At 35.2% G+C, this 14,882-nt stretch overlaps 1 protein-coding gene across 1 annotated transcript; it reads left to right on the top strand.

Moving 5' to 3' along the window:
* LOC132139890 (sodium- and chloride-dependent GABA transporter ine-like) lies at window positions 1-14,589 on the top strand. Its single transcript, XM_059548579.1, has 13 exons — window positions 1-559; window positions 2,025-2,159; window positions 7,224-7,434; window positions 7,754-7,886; window positions 8,242-8,376; window positions 8,967-9,070; window positions 10,186-10,310; window positions 11,526-11,638; window positions 12,465-12,605; window positions 12,833-12,932; window positions 13,085-13,185; window positions 13,643-13,813; window positions 13,907-14,589. Exons 1-13 carry the CDS (start codon window positions 289-291, stop codon window positions 13,997-13,999), a joined length of 1,833 nt encoding a protein of 610 aa, XP_059404562.1. The 5' UTR covers window positions 1-288; the 3' UTR covers window positions 14,000-14,589.
* The last annotated feature ends 293 nt before the right edge of the window (window positions 14,590-14,882 follow it).

Here is a 14,882-nt window from a genome sequence, read left to right on the forward strand (position 1 = left end):
TGACAACATTGGGGCTGGTCTTAAAAATTGTGTAACTGAGCTATATAAGCAACAACTTGTGACTATTCTGTGGTAAGAACCGTTAAAGACAATGCAGTAGCGCGTTGTTGTTTTATAAGGACAGATTTATTTAATATACTCGGCATCATTCACCTCTTTTAATAAAGCGGTGATAGCGACGCTGGGTAAGGCTATACCGGCACCTTGTAACAGTCTAAATCTGATTCGTTAAAAAAAAACTGGCCGCTATTTTAAAAGCTGAATGTATGTGTGTATGAAACGTTTGTAATGATGGGAGTCGGAGCTGATAACACAACCGGTAGCACATCCAGTAAGTTTACACTGCAGCAGCTTGAAGAGGAAAAAGAGGAGGTAGAGCTCGACAAGATGACACCCGGCAGTAGTGAAGCCACGAGGCTGCCAAAAGCTGAACCCCAGTCAACGGAGACAAGAGAAATGTGGGGTCGGCGCCTGGAGTTCGTGCTCGCCTCCATCGGTTATGCTGTGGGGCTGGGAAACGTGTGGCGCTTTCCGTACCTGTGCTACAGGAGCGGGGGAGGTGAGTGACGTGACGACACTCCTGCTCCTCTCTCTGTTCTGCTCTGTGTGCTTGTTTGTATTCACCTTATTGCCAATCAGTCAGTGTGGTGTGGCCAACTAAAATACAAGAAGCCATTTTGTTACCATGTGACATAAGAACTAAAAACCATAACCCCAAGAGAATCCCTTTATAATACTGGCCTGTATGTCAAGATCATTATTATTATTATTTAAGTTTGGCACAAAACACTGGACTTTTTATGAAAAGGCACGTTTCTTGATGTTTGTTGATATTTGGTTTTAACAATGATTTTAACATGATTGCATTCATGTTGTAATGGAAGTCTTAATCATTTTTACTTAAAGACTTACCAACTTTTTAGACTGTAAAAAAATTAAAATATTTATAGAAAATTGTATAAATTATTTTCATGACCTACATTTTCAAACTGTATTTTTGTCACCATTATTTTGTGTTTATTTTATTTCTATTTCTGTAATTTATTTGAAGCTAAGGTTGCAGCAGTTGTATAACTGTAAGATGTAACAATAGAAACTCCAGGAGTTTGTGCAATTGGATATGTCTCTTGTTTTCTCACGCTAGCCTTTGTTTCTGTTTTTTATGATGTTCGTTTGACCGTTTTTCCATTGTTAATTATTGACTTAAATCATACGAGTTAGAACATAAGGGGTTGTTGGTTCGAAGAATATTTATCAACATTAAAATTTCCTTATCGGTTTGGCAAAATGCCATATGCAATATTTTTTATTGTATATAATTATTATTATTTTTTAAATGTGTACCAAATACGTGTCAATATGATAAAAAAATAATAATAATAAAGTCTGAAGAGGTGCAATATATACTGTCCCAAGAGTAATAGTCAATAAAACTTAATTTCTGTAAGCAGTGATCTGTGATATTTAGGATAAACATGTTCCATAGGACAATTGTCACAAAGTTCACAGCAGATAATGCTGCTTCCCACTGCTTCATGCTTCTATTTCTCCATATAGTTTTTGTTTGCTTAATGTAAATGCATATTGTCCAGACAAATTTTTGCTTTTTCCACCTGTTTTTAATAGAAAGTGAAACCATTCATTGACCCAATGATTCTTGATTCTTTTTTTTCTTTTTCTTTTTTGTTCTTAAAAAAAAAAGTTTAGAAGTCAGAAGTCAGAATAAATCATCTTACTCTTGTGAAAGACGCTTCCTCTTTTCATGATAAATTTGCTTTAATATGTATTGCAATAGTTTTAACCTCACAGAATGACTCCCATTCAAAACAAATTGTAGATTAGAAAATGAGATTACAAGACTATTTGACTGCTCCTTTGATGTATCCCTGTCAAATTTCAGAAGACAAAAAATACAGTGCATTTGTGTCCCTTGAAGCAAAAAATTTTTTTAATAATGGTGTCAGTTTTATTTAAAGAATATTTAGTCATTTAATCTGTCATTATCATCTGTTCACATGTTCCAGGTGCTTTCTTGATTCCCTACATGATCATGTTGTTTCTCTGTGGTATCCCACTGCTGTTCATGGAGTTCACTGTTGGGCAGTACACCCGTCTGGGGCCGGTCCACGCTCTGGCTAAAATATGTCCCCTTTTCAAAGGTGAGTGGGCCGTGTGCCCCAATCCCTCAAATCTCCAGTGTTTAAATCTACCATCTAAACATAGTCCAAAAAAATGGGTAGTTTTTATTTTATTTTTATTTTTTATGTTGTGTGTACATTCCAATATTTCAATCACATAAATAGCCTCCTGTTCAACACTGTTTAAACCTGTTCAATGATAAATTGACATTTAAAGATACATTTTTATATATTTCTTGTAAAACCTCTGGATGGCTTTGCCTGCTGTGTACCTTGTTTTTTTCTTATCAGTGATTATTTATGTCCTGCTTTGTTTTTCTGTTGTTTACTGTGTCAACAAAAGTGAATGCTCATCATATATCATGGAAGTTTGGTTCTTTACATACAGTACATGGTTACTGAACAGTGTTACAGTAACATATTTTAAGCATTTCAACTCTTTTTAACTGCATTATCATTTTGCTGGACTATGAATGATCTCGTCTCTTTGCTTTGACATGGCATGCATATTGACAGCAGAGCTTGTCTTCTCCCCTTTACGTTGGATTTTCCCTTTAAAATGTGTAGACGGCAACTATATTACACTTGATCTCTGATGATCTAGTGATGGCTGATCTTATTACTACTCAGTTTTCTGTACCTAATCAACTTTATCATATTTGAATTTCTGTGTTTATAAAAACATACATTGTTCATGTGCAAACAACAACATTTCCTCTACAATCCTGATCACTTTTAAGTGAAAAACGGTTATTACTGAACTATTTTTAAATCAATGAGTTTAATCAAAACTGTGCCAAGAGCAAAAATTGTTTGGATTTTTCATAAATACATTTTAGTTTATTTATTTTATTATAGATTTATTTATTGTGATGTGATAAAATATAAAAAATAAAATGACTTATCTATACTGTTACCAAAAATAAATTAAAATAAGTGATTTTTGTGTAAATTAGTCGTTTTTATGGAAATTGAGGATAACCTATTTATAACCAAAGTGCGTGTCAACTTTAAGAAGTTCAGCCAACACTATTCGTCATTTTGGTTTCTTCATTTTTTTTAAAATTGTCATTCTTTCACCTGCTAACCAGGACTTCTTTCCTCAAAGACAGAGATAGTCTACCCGGTCAAATCTTTTGGGTCCGTCCGTTGATATAGGGCTCATTTCAGCCGATTATGGCTCCTTGGTAGCAGAGGGACTGAAGCAGGTAGTTCTTTCTGTATATTCTTTTGATTGAAATGTCCACTTATGTCACATTCTTTGTGATGTTCTGAATATCCACACAAAAAAAAAAAGTGAGTAATGGGCTATTCAGTGGCTCTCCTTTGTAAAAAAGCTTATCCTTTTTCTTCTGCATTATCTATCTTGGTATGCTTAGTAAAGTAACCTCACACCTAATTAACTTTTCTGTCTCCAGGGTGATCATTTCCTAACGGGTTAGTCTTTCACCAGGTGTTGACTTCAGGGTTGCATGACTTGCATGACCATGGTCAAAATGGCACCATTCAGCTCAGTATAAGACTAGAATGGAGTAAGATGTTAGAATTACGTATTTGTGCACTTAACATGAAAAAAGAGAAAAAGCATACAGTTGTTTAATCATGCAACACTAATGTGATTCTCAGAATGTGGAACTTGTGGTGGAATTGCATGTGGTATAAATTAAATTAAATTTATGCATTTAGCAGACGCTTTTATCCAAAGCGACTTACAGTGCATTCAGGCTATCAATTTTTACCTATCATGTGTTCCCGGGGAATCGAACCCCCAACCTTGCGCTTGATAACCGGTATAACAGAAGATTAATTCTGTGGGTTCTTTTCTGCAAAAGCAAACAGAAGAAAAATACAAAAGATGGGCTTTTCTCAGAAAAGTCTCTTTCTAACTGTCTTGATAAACCTGTGTGACGGTCAGCTCTAAAGTCGTTCTCCGTGCTAATACCAGCTGGTTATGGCATTTGTCACAGAAACAGAATTCTTACATATATTTTTAATTAATGCTACTGAATATCATTTAATGCAGATGTGGGTTTTGTCTGCAAATCAAACCTTACTGTCTGTTCACACAATTTAAAGTGTAGTTGTATAACTACTGTGGCTGATCTTAAGAAAACATCTGTAGATGTGAAACCCAAAGGAGGGGTTTATTTACTCATTAAAATATAATTAATATTAACATGCAAAGTAGTGTTTTCTTTTTTTTTAGAGATATGTGATGCCATTTTAGGTTCAAACTTGTTCTCAATTGATAATGCATACAAACATTCTTAATAACTTAAACAGATATGAAATAAAATTCGGAGCAACACAAAGTTTACAATAAGGTTATGTGCAGTGGATGGTTACCATGGTCATGCAAAAACAAAACCGTTTGGATTGACTGTTGATTCTGGATTTCAAGTAGAGCATCCAATGATCCCATAATGCCTCTGGTCTATAGATTCGCTGAAGCTCTGGATTCGTATAGGTTTAAGTTCAGGAGACCAAAAGGCACTGAGGGAATCTGGGTGACCTTAGAGGGCACCACGGAACGTGCCAACAACAACATTCCTGTTTTTAGAGCTTTGTACTATTCAGGCCTGAAACAACTAATGAACATTCCATTTAGACGGTGGGAAAGGGACACAAAATAATGCCAAGATCCACAGAGAGTGATGATAGTTAATCCATGGATTTAAAGCGGGCATCAAAACGTGAAAATAATAATCTAATCGGTGATCTTTGCACTGTTATCCTCCTACCAAGTTGATTTGGGTTACAAGGTAACTACTGTAGGTCACACTGAATGATTATATTGGCATCACACACCTATTTATATTGGATTCAAAACTGTTCAAACTGTTAGATTTGGCAAGTAAATCATAAATAGATCACTAAGAATGCATTTACTTTCTCCAAAGCTTTTTTTTTTTTTTTTTAAACAGCCACATAGAATTAAATAAAAAACATTTCTCAAAGACACTGTTAATTTGTAAACATTATCTTGATGTTCATATTCAGTTTCTAAATCAAATTTTGTTTCACTTCAGGCTTCTGTGAGATTTCAACCCTGATTACTGTATTGCAGAAAATAAATCAAAATCACTGGAAGCAATGCTGTTGTGATTATATTAGAATGTCAATGTCAAAGTGTATTACGTTTAAAGGGGTCATATGATGCTTTTTTATAAAGATAAATATTTTGTATTTTATATTTGGTGTAACAGAATATGTTGACATGCTTTAATGTGCAAAAAACACATTATTTTGCAAGTACTGTACATTATTGTGGGTCCTCTATGCCCCGCTTCTCTCAAACGTGTCGTTTTCAAAAAAGTCCCAATATATATTCTGCTCTGATTGGCCAACTGGCCCAGTGCATTGTGATTGGCCGAACACTGCAAGCACTCATCAGAAATGTACTGTAATCCCCCTTTCCATAATCGCGAGCTTCTTTCAAAATAAATGTAAAGACGGTTAATAACGAGTCTTAACTTTGATAAAGAATATCTCTTTGGATTTGAGACTTTAGTCTTTGCAACTTTACAGATCTTCTTCAAGCACCAAGAGCTTGTAAAATTCCAAAGAGAAATGAAAAATTTTAATCTCCTCATATGACCCCTTTAACCCTGACCATTGAATCCTTTTGTGAAGAAGACATATTCTGTGGATTGCTAATTTAGCAATAAATAGATTGCTATTTATCAGGATGTAATTAATACTTGAAATCACTGAGAAACAGAACTACTATTTAGCTATTACTATTCAGCTTTTGTTTGAGGTTAAAGCCAGCGCACTCAAATAAGCACAATGATATTTTGTTGTATTTGTCACTTTGTGAAAACTAGCCAAAGGCAGATATTAACAGGTTGCATGACATCCTCTCATACAACTTGGCAACAGTTTTGTGCAGTAACTCTGTCTGCCAACAGAATGAAACCATTAAAATTTATTTGACTTGTAGAAACCATGAAGCTCGACTTAGTAATATTGTTGGTTGTTTCTCTTTGGCCAATTGTCTGTCCTCAGTGAACATTTGAACTTTTTGTAATAGTGGTGTATGAGTCCCTCAGTTGTTCTCAGTGTGAAAAGATCTAAATTTCATATGGTCATTGTTTGAAAGGGTTCAAATATGCAAAGGATGCTGGAAAAACAAAGAATTTGTGGGAAGGATTTTTCTGAAGAACAGCAGGCAGTTTATTGATTCAGGAAATAACAAGGGACTCATGAACAACCATCACAAAAAAAAAAACCCCCGCTGTGGATCATCCATGCAACAACACAGTATTAAGAATCAAACATATGTAAACTTTTTTTTTTTTAGAAATTCAACTATGATTTTCTCTTGTGGACATAATGTAAATGTCTTTATGTGCAATTTTGTATTAGTCAGTACTAAATAAAAAATAACATTTTGTATGATCCCTCTTATTTTGGTAAAATAATTAACATTTTGCAGATATTACAAAGATTATGTATAATTTTGACCACAACTGTATTTATATGTGTGTGTATATATATATATATATATTACAGGTAACAAGTATACAAGAAATATTTAGCTCTTCAATGCCTGAGATCTTTTGAAATGAAGTCTTGTGTATCTTTTGAAATTTGAAATCTAATGTTTAGCATAACACTGAACAGCCGTACTGGATTTATTCATGCAATCCTAAAAAATAATAATAATAATAAAAAATATTTTCTGATACATATCTCCTAGAACCTCTTGCATTATCCCTGGTTGTTTTGGCCAACCACCAAAAATATTCAATAAAAAGGATAACGGACGAGTTAAGTTTTTTTTTTTTTTTTTCTTGGCATATATTTGGAAATGTTTTCAGATAGAGCCCTCTTAGTATAACTTGACTAAAACATCTGTCTTAAAGATTTGCTTTGTTCTTTTGGAACTTGTATATTACTGTACTTCTGAAGGTTAAGGGTTTTATTCTTTTTCTTCTAAGACAAAAGATAAACATTTCAGAGCCTCTGAAGAGCCCTAGGTGCTGTTCCAATGTGAGTCTGTTCAGCAGTGAAAGACTTGGACAAGGTGGCAGAATACGGTGGCGTCTTTTGGTGTCTCACTCTTTGTTTGTCTGTCTTCAGGTGTGGGTCTTGCCACAGTGGTGATTTCTTACGTGCTCTGCACCTACTACAATGTGCTCATGACCTGGGCTCTCTACTACCTGCTTCACTCCTTCAGCCCTTCATTACCATGGCAATCCTGCAACAACACATGGAATGCAGTTGGCAACTGTTCCACTGGTTTTCCTGGCAATGCCACACATCTGAAATCGGCCAGTCAACAGTTCTTTGAGTGAGTAACAGATTTAATTTGTTTACTGTCTTCAATGTTTATTCCATATTTGATGAGAATTATAGTTGTGTATCACTCTCTATTGTTGACTTTTCATATTCAATGTAAATGGAACATTTGGAGTGCTTTCTTATTGTGTGCAGAATTTGTGGATTTCAAATGAAATTATGGACATCAATGAACCTTTGAGTCTTTAACAATATATATTTTTAAAGTATGTTCATTTAATCATTAAGTCAGTGTAATGTTAGAGTCCTGAGATTTGCTCTGTTGTGTGACTGTGCTTTGTAAAATTATGTTTCAATGTTTTGTTTTTCAGTCATAAGGTGCTAGAAATGACCGCAGGGATTGAGCATGCTGGAGGGATTCGTTGGGAACTCTTTGGTCTTTTAGTTCTGGCCTGGGCCATTGTTTATTTCTGTATCTTTAAAGGGGTCAAATCCACTGGAAAGGTCTGAGCTCAGAACTCACATCATTTCTTTACAGATTCAATGCATTTGAATAATCTAAATAAAGCCTTTAGTATGGGAAACAATAGCATATTAAATACTAGCATAAATAGTTAAGGATTTTGTCTTTTATAAAAATATAAACAATGTGTTTGATTAGAATAAGGCTTATTATATTAACTGTAATGGTAACCATATTTATCATGTTTGTTCAGGTGAATAACAGTCAATATATTTCATCCTATTTGTCCAAAAAAAAGACAGAAATAAAATAATATATGTGTGTGTATATATATATATAAATTATTTAGATTTTCTTTATCATAAATATAAATTCCTCTGTTGACTCTGTCCATAGGTTGTGTACTTTACTGCCACATTCCCTTATTTCATACTGTTTGCATTGCTGATTAATAATGTTCAATTGCCTGGAGCAAAAGATGGTATCCTCTTCTTTCTCATGCCGAACTGGAGTAAACTCTTGGAAGTCCAGGTGAGATTATATGTGAATGAACATACAGGGACATTAAGTCACATAGTGTTAAAAACAAGCTAGAAGCTTTTTACATGCTAACACATCATTACTGTAGTACAGCTGACAAACAACAAGATTACTGTGAGATCTGTGGTGGTTTACCATTTGACATGTAATTAGCACTTCTCAGCAGGTCCGGAGGAGGTTTGAAATAATAACTTTAACACCAGAAAATCTTTGAAAACACCTATGGTTCATGTAAATACTAGAGCACTGAATGAATGGCAGGTTTTATTTCTCATGACACTTTTCCCGTTTCTGTTGGTGTTACTTGTATAAATGCTTCTACAAATTGCCAAATCCAATAATTTCAAATTGTTTTTTGTTTTCATAAAAAGGTTAACTTTTAGTTAAAATTACTAGAATTAAATTACTATTAAATATTCAGATCAGTTGAGAATTCTAGTAACTCCATATAATAAAGCAAACATGACATATGATTCCTGTTAATAAAACTCAAAACTTTAGATGGGTTTATGTTAACAATATATGGACAGGACAAAAATAAAACCTTGCGCTTGGTTGTCTTTGTTGATCTTATGTTGTAGGTGTGGGTCAATGCTGCTGCTCAGATCTTCAACTCTATTGGCATTTCCTTTGGTTCTATGATATCCATGGCCAGTTACAACAAGTTCAACAACAACATCCTCAGGTAAGCAATATAGCAGTGAAGGTTTTTAAAGATACTTGTTAGGGGTATTGGTTGGTTTTGTCCCAGGGACTGATTTTACATTTTAAAAGCTTATTTAATTAAAATAAATGTATCTAAGTAAATCTAAACCGGAACTAAACTTTAACCTTGCTTTTTATTTGATTTTAATTTTATTAATCTGATCAGAGCTATAAGGGCGTAGCACATTAGCTCAAAAGGCAAATATTAATAATTAATTATAACTTGTTATGATGTAATATTCCAGCTAATGGAATTAATATTACAATTAACAAATCTGGTCGTTTTAATTGTTTATTAATACAAATAAAAAAAGGTTATTTCAAGGGTATGGGAAATAATGGCCTTTTTGTACAATACTACATAATTAGGGACTCCAGTTATGAGCAAACTAACAAACAACCTTGAGTGTGAAACCAGACTTTATTAACTAAACGCTAAACACTTATAAATGCATACACATTAGCAATGGAGGGAGAACTTAAGCAGAGTACAGGAATGCAAGGAGTTACAGTATTGTTTGAGATTCAGCAGATCAACAGCCATGAGCAAACCACCAAACTATTTCTAAGTTCATTTCTTCTTTAAAAGAGGTGGGGATACTTAACGATGATCAAACGATGAGCCTAAGTTTGATTCTTTTGTGTCTTGTCTAGTTAAATAAAAGTGTCCTGATGCCGTTTGTTGAGGCTCCAGTTGATATTGGCTGATTTTGTCTTTATGAGAGCGAACCAGCTGAAGTCTGAGGATCTTTGGTGAATGGAGAGACCAGACCGTAGCCTGGCATAAACTTAGGGATCCTTAGACTTGTAGCTCAGTGTCCTCATCTTCTCAGAATCTAAAAACTGCCCTGATCTTGTTTTCAGTGATCTTTAAAGTGTGAGGATGTCACAACCTCAGGATTTGAGTGAGCCAATGAGGAATGGTACCTTTGGAGGGAGATTTACGTTCCATTGCGCATAGCATCTTTCCACTATCTTTCGAGCAGTAAACAGTCTTATAAAAACAATAAAAGTCCAGTCATTACAAAGCACTCTTTTATCGTCCATGAAAACATGATTCTTTCTCCTCATCACTTTTCACCTTTTATTTTAAAGGGACACATTTATCGTCTGTCTGGCTAATTCAGCCACTAGTATCGTGGCTGGGTTTGTCATTTTCTCTGCCATTGGGTACATGGCCCACATTCACAACCTGCCTGTAGATGACATTGCCACTGATGGTAAGTTTGTTTTCCTTTTCTTTGTAATAACAGTTTCTGCAGCTGTGAATCTAGTCCTCCCCTGTCCTTGTGTGTTTCAAGGTTTTTTCACACGCAGGAAATTAACTTAAACGCTTGGTCTGGTTGAACCAATTTTACTGTCTGGTTTTATTACTGTGTCTCTGTACAGCAAAGAACCACAATATAGTTTTAAGGACCAGAGGTCCACAAAGGATCTCTGTTATCTTTTTGATATGCTCTTTGCCATTGTGTTCTTGTGATCATTGGAGATCTAATGCACTGTACATGAGGAGGGTGATTACAATCATCCAAATCCTAATTAATCTACACAGAACAGGACACTGGCAATGTAAATACTGCCGTGAACCATTAATATGGGCATTGATATAAATATGCTCTACTTTCATGCACAAAACATCCCTAAGAATGTGTGTGTCAATGCCATGCAAGCTAATGAAATGAGAATGTAGTGGGAAAACTCCAGCTTCAGAAGTTGAGATAAAGCAGGATAATAAATGAAACCTTCTCCTTCTTTACTGCCAGAGAGGATAAGTGTGAGAGGAGGAGAAGGGTGGGGAGGATTATGCCAAAGAAAAAGAATAAAAGGGTCTATTCATGGAGGAAAAAGAATCAGGAAGAATCGAATGAAGGTAGACTAAGTAGAACAGTGTAAAAACATGATAAAAGCATGTCATTGAGTTGAGCTGCCCTCAAGAGTACTGCACAGCAGTTTACAATACCATAATATTTTTGTGTTTATATTACAGCACTGTTTATTAAAATTTGTTGTCATTCAAGTCCAACAGTTTCCACAAGTTTAACCCATTAAGACCTCATCTGCTGTTGGATAATATTATACTTAAGAAAAATGATGAAGATGTTTTCCTCTTAGAAATGCAATTACAAAAAATAATTTTCTCTGGTTTCTCTAGCTTTTTTCCTTCCCTTCCTGTCATATTTTGGGGTTTGAGTACTATAGGAATCTATCATCTGCACTTTTTAGCAATTTCTGCACAGATTTGGGGGGAAAATTACAGAACAAAATTGATTTAAACATACTAAAATTAGATTCTCTAAAAGAGTGAAAAATATGGTTCTCCTTGTTTCCCAAGACCTCTGTAATTATTTGTGTATGTTGGCACAAGTGCTGGTGTCATCTTTCTCTATATAAGCAAGAGTGATGTTGTGTGTGTGTGTGTGTTTGTTTTCTTGCAGGGCCTGGTCTGGTGTTTGTGGTGTATCCTGAAGTTTTCTCCACTATGCCAGTCTCTCAGCTCTGGGCTCCTCTGTTTTTCATCATGTTACTGTGCCTGGGATTGGACAGTCAGGTAAAATAGGCTTCAAAACATATAATTTTAGACCAGAGTAAGCTTTCTTTCTGTCTTAATTCCTTGAAAAAGCACTATTTAAAGCTACTATTTAAGAAGCCTTTCACACAGGATATGCTCTTGTTTTGTCAACAAGTGCTCAACTGACACCTTTAACCTTTGCGGTGGATCTCACTGCTTTTTCAGCATCTTAAACTGTATATGCAAATATATGAATAATTGACCATTCTTTGCATTCAAATTGAATCATTTTTGTCACCGTGCATTCTAGAATTGTCTTCTGTGCAATGTATAAACCTAATGCTGCCCTGGTTAAGTTTGGTAGGCCACAGATGGCAAATTTCTTTGTTTTGTTTTCTTTCATCTGAACTACATTTCTGCAGCTGATCCTTGTGTGTTCTCAAGGTGTGGCATGCAGAAATTAATGAAATGAAGCAGGTAATTCAATAAATCTCTTGGGCTAAAAAAGGACTAAATTTATCATCTGCTTTTACTGCTATGTTTCTGAACTGCCAAAAATCATAAATCAGAGCTTAAAGGACCAAGATCACACAGGATTCTTATATTCCCTTTAAGCTTTGAAAAGCTGTTTTTTCATTGCACATAGTGTCAACGCCTTGCTAGCAAATGAGAAACAAGAGCGCAGTTGGAAAATCAATGCCCCATGTGTTAAGATGGAGCGGGATAATACATGAAAATGTCTAATTCTTGTGTGTGGAAAGGTGATCAGAATGAGGGAAGGGCCCAACTCACCAGGTTTTCCAAGAGAGCTATAAATGTATTTGTGCATTTTGATCTGTTATACGTGTACATGTACACTGTGCAGTTTGCCATGGTGGAGGTGGCTGTGACGTTCATCATGGACGGATTTGGCAAGAAAATTTTGCCCGTTTTTAAGAGAAAGGAGCTGATCGTTCTGGCAGTGTGCAGCTTTGGGTTTCTGCTTGGGATTCCTCATATTACTAGGGTAAATATGATCTAGATTCACCTCATTAAGTATTGTGTTCTTACAGTTGAGATTTTGTTATACTTGGATCAGTTGGATTTACGACTGGACCTGGAGCTGTTTACACATAATTTTAGTTTTTAGAAGAAAATAAAAATAAATAAGTGTGTGTGTGTAGTTTTAAATATGGACACGAAAACCTAACCCTCATTTTGATGCTAATGAAAGAATACTGTGTGTGTGTGCAGGGTGGGATATATGTGTTTCAGCTGATGGATCACTACACAGCTGTGGTGTCTCTAATGTTTCTGGCCTTCTTCGAGGTGCTCGCCATCACTCTCATATTTGGTGAATTTCACTTCCTTCAGCCTGATCATAGAAACTCAGATCAGATGTAGCCATTGTACCACTGCTTCTATTGAGATATGAAAGTTTATGCTTTTATCTCACCTCTTTCTTGCTCTTTTCCACAACTTGTGCTTTCTCTCGCACATACACAGGAGTGAGACGGCTCAGTATAATGGTGGAGAATATGCTGGGAAAGAAACCAAACCTCTTCTTCCGTGTTTGTTGGCAGTTCCTGTCACCCATGCTTGTGCTGGTGAGGAAAAGAAAAACAACGATTTTGGGATCCTCTATATCTCACAACATTGACAACTATATAGATGTGTGTTCCGGAATGGCTTCAAAGCTCAGATGATTTTACAATAGTCACTTTTCCCCCAACAAGACAAATTTTCCATTTAGTAGCAGTAAACTGAAATTAAATCAATGACAAAACTAATTTTTTTTTGTCAGATTGTCCTGTTCACACATCCTTATACATGGGATCTGGGAATCCTAAATGCCATTGCATTACCTTAAATTCACTTTTTTTTTTTTTTTTTTTACAATTTGAGGACATTCTTAACATTGATAATACATTTATTGATAGTAAACGATAGAGTAAAGCCTGGTTTGTGTCTGTTCAAGTTCAAGTCTATTCATACAGTTCAGATGGGGTATAATGCTTTGTTTTGAACTCATAATAATGTCCTCTTTCCTGGCTCTCTCTGCAGGGTATTCTGATCTCCAGTATTTTTCAGTATACTCCAGCTCGATACGGTAAGTCCTACAAATACCCGGTCTGGGCAGAGGTGGTGGGCTGGTTCATCTCTCTCTTCTCCATCATCTGGATTCCACTTGGGGCTCTACATGAGCTTTGGACCACAGAAGGGTCTCTGCTGCAGGTATGTACAGTGCACAGACATTCACTATATCAATATTTGTTTTGTTTCTCCATGCCAAAATGAACCCAGTGCCTCTCTCTGTCTCTGACGCAGAGGTTGAAAAAGTCCATAACACCAACTGTAGATCTGGAGTCTGTTTCAGAGAAGCCTTCTGCTGAGTCCATAGCGCTATTCACGGCTGCTTAGACACCAGCGTTTGTGTTTTGGTATGTTTACTCATTAGAAGTACAAAGTAGCTTTGCTTAAACTGTAAAAACTATCATTTTATGTTTTATTAGTGTTCATTTTCTATTTATTGCATTTGAGATTAATGCTGAAAAGAACAAACACCAAAAAGGTCCCAGAATTACAATATTGCATTAATACTGATGAAAATCTGTTTTTTATTGCCTAATTGAATAACTGTATTACATGTATTTATTTGATTGTCTGACAGATGTTGTTTTTTTATGTAAAAAGATTAAGAGAATTTATTCATATTTTTCTTCAGGAAAAGAAATGTAAAATATATGATGATCTAATGAGAGAGAAATGACAAGATTTTGGTTTTCTCCGTTATTTAAACTTTAGAATAATTATTCACTGAGCTTGAAATTTGATGGAATATATCTTTTCATACACTGAGCTGAAGGACTGACAAACCTTTGAATTTTAAACAATTCAAAAACGGATGCCACTGCACTAACAAATGCCTGTTTTCATGAAACTCAAATGTCAACATCAATTTATTGTGGGTACAACAACATTCACTCTCATAGGCTTTAACTCATTCAGATTCTGTAGATTCTAAAAAAAGAAATACAGAGTGCTGCTTTCAGATGCCTTTTGTGTTCACAATGAACCAAGGTTATATGAATTGAACTCTACATATTCAACTGCTTATGACTCAGCTTTTGCTCTCTACTTTGTAACTTGAACTGTTGCACATATTTTAAAACTGCCCAACTTTACAGAAAAAAGAGGAAAAGGATAAAGGATGTAAGTAAAAATGGATGACCTTATTAGTAAGCACTTTCTGATGTCATCCATAAGGCTTATGCATTCTGATATAGAAATTCTACTAAAATCC

This window comes from Carassius carassius, chromosome 4, assembly GCF_963082965.1.
Source record: "Carassius carassius chromosome 4, fCarCar2.1, whole genome shotgun sequence".
NCBI lineage: Eukaryota > Metazoa > Chordata > Actinopteri > Cypriniformes > Cyprinidae > Carassius > Carassius carassius.